The 7483-nt window shown below is 36.6% G+C and overlaps 1 protein-coding gene across 1 annotated transcript; it reads right to left on the reverse strand.

The window, feature by feature from the left end:
- Positions 1 to 708: 708 nt before the first annotated feature.
- LOC307124212 (CD209 antigen-like protein C) lies at positions 709 to 4776 on the reverse strand (the record flags this gene model as incomplete). The annotated part of the gene is made up of 5 exons (XM_079813258.1): positions 709 to 847; positions 1180 to 1283; positions 2785 to 2906; positions 2988 to 3140; positions 4674 to 4776. The coding sequence occupies 5 exons, from the start codon at positions 4774 to 4776 to the stop codon at positions 709 to 711; spliced, it is 621 nt and encodes a 206-aa protein (XP_079669384.1).
- Between the last annotated feature and the right edge of the window lie 2707 nt (positions 4777 to 7483).

Raw genomic sequence — 7483 nt, forward strand, 5'->3', positions numbered from 1 at the left:
TATGTGAGTACGCTAATTCATATATTAGAATTAAAAATTTTAGTAGTGTAAACTTGGCTGGAGTTAACTAGCTAATTGGTAACACAATGCTTTGATAGCATTAGCATAGCATTTTACAGCAATATACACATTTAACATTCTGTATATCTGTTCGCAAAGTAAGCTCATGCTCCACTCGTCACAAAAAACAGCAAAAACATTAAACACTACTAAATATCTATCTTACCATTAATCTTGCACAAAAAGAAAAATATATAATTTAGCATTTACTCTCCCTTTTGAATGTCATGGAAAAGCATGTTGGGAAATAGAAATCCCAGCCCAGTTTCAGTTAAATTTAAGTTTGTCTAAAGTAAAAGAAACAAGTTCATGAAACTTAAAACATTGAAACTGGGAACTAGAAATTTTATACAACTCATTCAGTTTGAGTTCTGTTTCAGTCATCATGTCCACATAACTTTCAGTAATATTTAAATGCAATGAGCTCATTTTTATTTAGTACATATAACTGTTAGGTTTTACAGTGTAGAATAAGATCATATTAATACAGAGATGATTGTGATAGAGCTAGAGATGAACAGATCAGATGTGAAGTGCAGCATCACCCATCCACATGATGATATACATTGGAATTGTTTTAAAAGACACAAATTGTGTGATCAAAATTGATCCCATAAGATACTGCAATACAAATAAAAGCATAAAATCCTATTTCTCACAAATCCCTTTTCTCTTGTCAGAGCATTTGATATCATTCCAGTTGTTCAGCATGTGTTTGTCAGGATTCAGTTCAATGCAGTCCTCATCTCCACCATAGTAGTTATTCGGCTCACCTTCTGCCCAAAACCTGAATAAAACGTGTCAGATTTTAAATTATTCCATAAAAAGTTTTTATCCATTCAGCATATAACAAATGAGGATTGTCACAAGCAATTCATAAATCAACAGTACTTGCACTAGCACTATGATAGTTTAAAATACATTTAGTACAGTAGCTCAAATAGAAGTGAAACTGCTATTTTTTTGTAATATTATTTATTAATAGGGAGTGTCTTTTGTAGTTTTGCTGCTTGGTTTTGTGGAAAGCTGTCTTAAGCAATTTTCTGGAATTTTAGAGGTTTTAAAATGAGAACCAAGAACAAATAAATACACATGCATTGTGAGTGTTTTATCACTTACCCTTTTTCAAGTGGTGAATTATCCACCCACTTCATGTTGCCCTCGTTCTCAATGTCAGACAAACCAATCCACACTCTGTCCTTGATGAATGAAGATATGAACCTCTGTGTGAATAAAAACAGGAATAAGTGTGATTCCTCTCATTTATTAAAAGTGGGGTAAGTGATATTTGAAAAAGCTGTTAGAAAGTTGGTCGGGACGATCACAACCAGACACAACAACAAACGTGTAGCATCAGGGGGCGTATGACGGTGGAAGAGAGAGAATGAGCAAGAGGGAGATTTGAAGAAAGACTGTTGAAAGAGAGAGAAAAGCTCATAAGAATATCACTGGAAAATGAAGTGATCAGGAAAGAGCTTTAGGTCCCAGCGTTAATATGAGAAAAGCTTTCCAGCGCTGGAGAGAGCTAACCTGGAAGGCCTGAAAACAGACACGGAGGTTGCGTTGTTTCTGCTCCATACATGAGTAACATTGGTTTTGAGTGTGTCATTGTTTTCTGGAGCTGCTGTATTGTTGGCAACTAACAACAAACTCTTGTTTGTGTTTACTCTTGTGTACTCTATGTTAATTTATTTGTGCTTCCTTGTCATTCGTTCATCATCATCTTCGCTTTATTTTTCATGAAGCATTATTTTGTTGCTACGATAAATAGACATCTATGCCAGCGATTAGGGTTTGAGACCCACTCGGAGCAGGGCGGTTATCAAATGGATTTCAAATATTAACAAATGCTCAGCAAATATCCCTAGCAGGCACATGATGTACACTCCAATGTCAGTCAGACATTGGATTTTAGTTGAAAATGAAAATTGGTTTGACTGCTAAATCCAACGTTTGTTTGATGTCAAGGTTGGAAACCAAAAGTGCTTTGGATTGGTTGTTTTCTTGCTTTTCTTGACATAACAAACACAGTTACAGTAGCCAGAGAAAAACTATTGTTAAGAAGTCAAGTCAAACTACCCAACTAAAGCAAACACTGATCACCATAATGGTGACGTCAAACTAAACCATTATTTTCAATAAATCATCAACATCTAAACCTCTATTAATTCTCAATAAGAGCTACTGTAGACATCTGACAGAAATAAAGTCAGTCTGGTTAGTAATGTGTGAAGCTGGTAATGCTGATTGTGGAGTTGTTTAATCCTCCTCTGCTGAGATCTTCAGAGATTTAATTTGCTGCCATACATTTTTTTTTTTTTTTTTTACAGTGCGGTGCTTAGTCCATCCAAAATTCAACATCTGTCTGACATTAGAGCTTGATGTCAAAAAAACGTTTAGAATTCAGGCCTCTCCCATTTTACATTTTCTAGTGACTAGTCACATCTAATGTTTCAGTTTGCCAAATTGAATTTCTGTGAATTGATACAATTTGATTCACAGAAATTACATTTGGCCAACTAAAAAATTTGGATGTGACCAGTCACTAGAAAATTGTAAATTGGAGACCTGAAATTTTTGAACTTGACTTTCCTTTTCAACCAAAATACAGCGTCTGACTGACGTTGGATTAGTTGGAGTCCAACGTCTTCCTGACGTCACATTGAAATACTGTGCCTGCTGGGTTGCTTACCCCACCTTTAACAGACACTCACACAAACTCACCTGCTTCTCTTCAGTGTTGATAATGATCAGATCAGCTTCTCGATCCCTGCAGTACTGCCTGCTGTCAGACCAGCTCTTCAACTCGTTGGATATGAACAAGCCATCTGGACCCCACAGATGTCCTAATAGAAACACAACTTTTTAAAACTGTTTACATAAAATATGAAAATTCAAGAAAAAGAAATTATGTATACAAACCTAACCTCGTTTAGAAGTGACCTGAAAGTGCTGCAGTATGATGCCAACAATCAGAAGAAGACAAAGGATCCCAAGACACACTGTGATCGGCCTCAAACACCGACTTCCTTCTGCCGAACAGGAACAAAACACAAATATTAAAGAATTTCTGTCAGCGTCTAAGATGATTGATTGACTATTAGCATACAGTTTAGATTGGCGGTATGGTTCTGTTCTGGGCAAGAACTCCCTACGCATCCATGCAGCCTATCACGGATAAGAGCAGGGAGAGCAGCAATGATGACCACCAAAGTATTGTTGGTGAATTTTGTTTATTTATATTTTTAGTCAGTGATGAGTTTAATCAAGCATTTTTCTTCATGATAATTTTTATTTATGGCTTCTTTTGATTTGAACAGGTTATGGGTTTTGTTAACACTGTAACAAAAACCACAAACTTGCATAAAAAGCAGAGTCAAACTGCCCAACTAAAGGAAATAGTGATCCCCATAATGGTGACCAAATATTTTCAATAAAACATCAACATCTAAACCTCTGTTAATTCTCAATAAGAGCTTCTATAGATGTCTTTCAGGGTTGGAGCCAAACTATACAGGACAGCGACTCACTAGGAACTTGCCTGCCAATGGTTTAATTGTACCCTAAGGATCAATTGTGTACCTTTATTGTTAGAAAAAAAGGAACAAAATTGTACCTCCACAGTACCTTTTTTCTGAGAGTGTATTGTCAGTTCTGTCATGATAACTCTTGGAGTGTTTAGGATGGTAATGAATATGACAATGTGTTAATGTATTTGGTCTTGGCGGAAAAGATCGGCTACTTATACTGCAGTTGATTATTGCTACTGCTTACTCAGGGTAAGTACGGGACCTATAAAAGGACAGATCTATACAGGTGGAGCTGGGCAAGGTGGAAGCCCAGATAGCAAGCAGCCATCTAAATAATATTAAATCAATGTTAGTGTGTCAATGTTAACTGCATGGAATCAACATCATGAAATTTCATCTACAAATCAATGGTAATGGCATTGAATCAATGTTACAATGTGATGTTGGTTAGGGTTATGGTTAGTGCATGCTTGCACTCTGATAAAATAAAACACAACCACTACAACTGACTTAAAGCCACACAGCCACAAAGATAAAAGAAGACAATACATCTCTTAAGATCTCAGCAGAGGGTCTTTTTCAGAATAAAAAGAGGTTTAGATGTTGATGTTTTATTGAAAATGTTTGGTCGCCATTATGGGGGTCGATGTTTGCCTTGGCTGGGCAATTTTACGCATGGCTTTTATGGGATTTTGTGATCTTTGTAATAGTATTTATTGAAACATGCTTGCTATCTAGATAAAGGTAAATGCTACCAAGCTTGAAGGTTGAGCAACGAGCTCATTGGCTATTGATACTATTGATGTTGATGTGCTCTATAGAGATGATGTGATTGCAAGCAGGTTGAGATAAGGACCATCTAGAGTTTCATGACAGAACTTTGTAAATTTTTTGTGACTCAACCTAAAATATGCAAACATGAACATATGCTAAAAAAAATAAAAATAATTCTGTTAATACATTTAATATAAAATCAGAAATATTGACATATTGGTCAGAGAAAAAAAACTGATTGAAATCTAACAGTTCTCATTTCCTGCCCCCTTAATGCCAACTCTGCTTCAAATTAATTGCTCTACTTACTGCGATTTTGAGCTCTTCCTTCATTCTGGCTGTAGCTTTGAGGTCCAGTCGTGTCCATAATATTTCTGCGTTTAGCATTTTCATAAAAGTCCTCTAATTCCATTATTTGTTCTTGTGTCTTGCAGTACGTCTTGACAGATGAGCTGTGGTCCTTATAATGATGACTACGTTTAATAGTTCACCTTATATAGTGCTTAATGTACACAGGAAGTGACACTGGCCTTCAATGTGAATAGACTTCCTAAAATGCTCCTCAGATTCAAACTCTATGACCGTATCATCTTGTACATTCGACCGCTTTTAATAGTTCACCTTATATAGTGCTAAATGTATTCAGAAAGTGATATAATTTGACACTGGCAAATGTGAATAGATTTCTTGAAACTGTCCTCTGAACTGTATCATCTTGTACATTGAACCACATGTAGTGAGCTAAAACCCCATTTTGGCAGGTAAAAACCCAACAAGAGTCCATTCATGTGAACCACCTAAACAGCCCTAACTGGACCTTTATATTCATGACAGTGAACTTAAGATGCATCACTGGAATGATTTCCCTTTTACTCTGAGCTGACTGAGATTTGGTAGGATGAAGCTCAGAAGATCCTGCATTCCTTCCAGATCAGACAAAGTCACTCATCTGTCAAAACGTCTCTATTACTGGCATTTGTCAATGGATTTAGTCACTGATCCTGGTTTCTAACAAAGTGTCTTCTGATTCAAAGAGTTGTCCTCACAATGGAAAGGGAATGGGGGAAAGTGCTGGATATGTGCCTTTGTAACAGGCTTTCTCTTAAAATGCATTTTGCAATTTATTTCTGGAAAAATTCCTCCGATGACGCAAATATCGTCATTTTGCGTCATCTGAGGATTTTTTGGCCAGAGGCTAAAGACTACAGCCACTAGATGGAGCTGTTCCGCATGTTATCAACCAGAGGTGGACAGTAACAAAGTACGTTTACTTGAGTACTGTACTTAAGTACACTTCTTGAGTATCTGTACTTTACTGAAGTATTATTTTTTAGGGAAACTTTTACTTTAACTTCACTACATTTGAAAGACAAATATTGTACTTTTTACTCCACTACATTTCGAGGTCAAGAGTAATTTCTGTAGCAGCTTTGCAAGTCAGTGGATGATTTTTTTTTCTTCTTTAAAAGTTTTTTTTTTTTTTTTTTTTGCAAAATGTAAATGTCTGGGAGAAAGAAAAGCTTAGACATATGGATGAATCTGAAAAAGCATGATGAAAGAGCTCAGTTCAGTCTGTTTTTTTGTGCCTCTGAGATTGCCAGAGCACGAGTACTGAATAGAGCTTGCTTTTGTTTTGTTTTTTTCTTCAGTTAAACAGACCAATACACACAAAATGTCAATTTTCATTTTGGAAAGTATTCACGTAAACAAAGTTGATTATGTCTTAAGTGAACGTAAACAGTTGGGGGAATATCGGATGTGTATCAGTGTGTAGGATTTGTGCATTCTGCCCTAAAGTGACAGCAGCTTTGTAAAAAGCTTTGTAACTTAAGTATTTAAATGAGTTCAAGGTGGTGGTATGGAGCATCACTGACTGGCTTAAACCACCATGGCATAGCGTGCATTTATACAACAATGCAACAATAATACAATTATGCATTGACATAAAAAAGGAAATTTACTTTTGATACTTAAGCACTTTTAAAAGCAAGTACTTCTGTACTTTTACTTAAGTAAAAATAGTTTTTAACAACTTTCACTTGTAACAGAGTAATATTTGACCAGTAGTACTTTTACTTTCCCTCGAGTAATGGAGTTGTGTACTTTGTCCACCTCTGTTATCAACCCGCGCATAGGGGAGAGATCTCACGCACAGAATGTAAGACACAGACGGCCGCACGGACAATAATAACGGGGCGCGGTGCAGAGTAAAGTGAGTGTTTCAACTTTTCAATGAATTCCTGTGATAGTTTAGCTTCCATATGCGATCAGAAAACATGCCAGACTGGCGCTTAACGTTACCTCAGCTCTGCTCAGCTCTTCGTGATGAATGAAATCTGACTCCTGCTGCGTTTGTGCTGTGACTTTAGTTCGGCTCACTCACACTTTATTGAAAAGACACGTTCAGTTTTTAATTGTAGTGTTTATTCTCTAACTGAACAAAATGATTGTATTACTATGAAGATCAAAACGACGGTGTACGGAGTGGCCTCGTGGGGCAGCGAAGCAAGGGCATTCTGGGAGTTGTTGTCTTTCATCCACATGAGACAAAAATACATTATCTGTCTTTTCTCAGTCTAGAAGGCACCAAATTCAAAAATAATTCACATTTCTACTGCATAAATGACCCAGTTTAAATACAAAGCTTAATGCTAAATCACTGAAGTTACCCTTTAAGCTCCACAAATTCTCGAGTAAACTGTACATTGTGTGTTATCTCTGAATGATCTTCAGCCCCCTCTAGTGTGAACATAAGGACACTTTCTGACATTCAGCTTTAACAGAGACTACTGTACATGAAACATGAGGATGGTGCTTGTCAGTTCTTAAGCTGTGCATCCTCGTTTGATTGCTTCGTTTCATCGCGTCTTAGCAAACAAGAGAAATGCCACCAGCTCTGAGGCTTCCCAGATTGTATTGTGTGAAATTGGAATAGTATGTAGTGCTGACAAATGCTTAGTTAGTATAGTTCAGTTACACAGGAGTTCTAGTGACTATAAAATAACTGTAGAGAGTACTTGATCATTTACTTTAAATCCATTTAATTGTTACCATTGTTATGTTTTGCTGAATGTTGAAGTGTGTGTGTGACTCAAATAGCCATGATCATCTGCAAGATA

The sequence above is a fragment of the Gobio gobio genome, assembly GCF_949357685.1.
Source record: "Gobio gobio genome assembly, chromosome: 3".
Lineage (NCBI taxonomy): Eukaryota > Metazoa > Chordata > Actinopteri > Cypriniformes > Gobionidae > Gobio > Gobio gobio.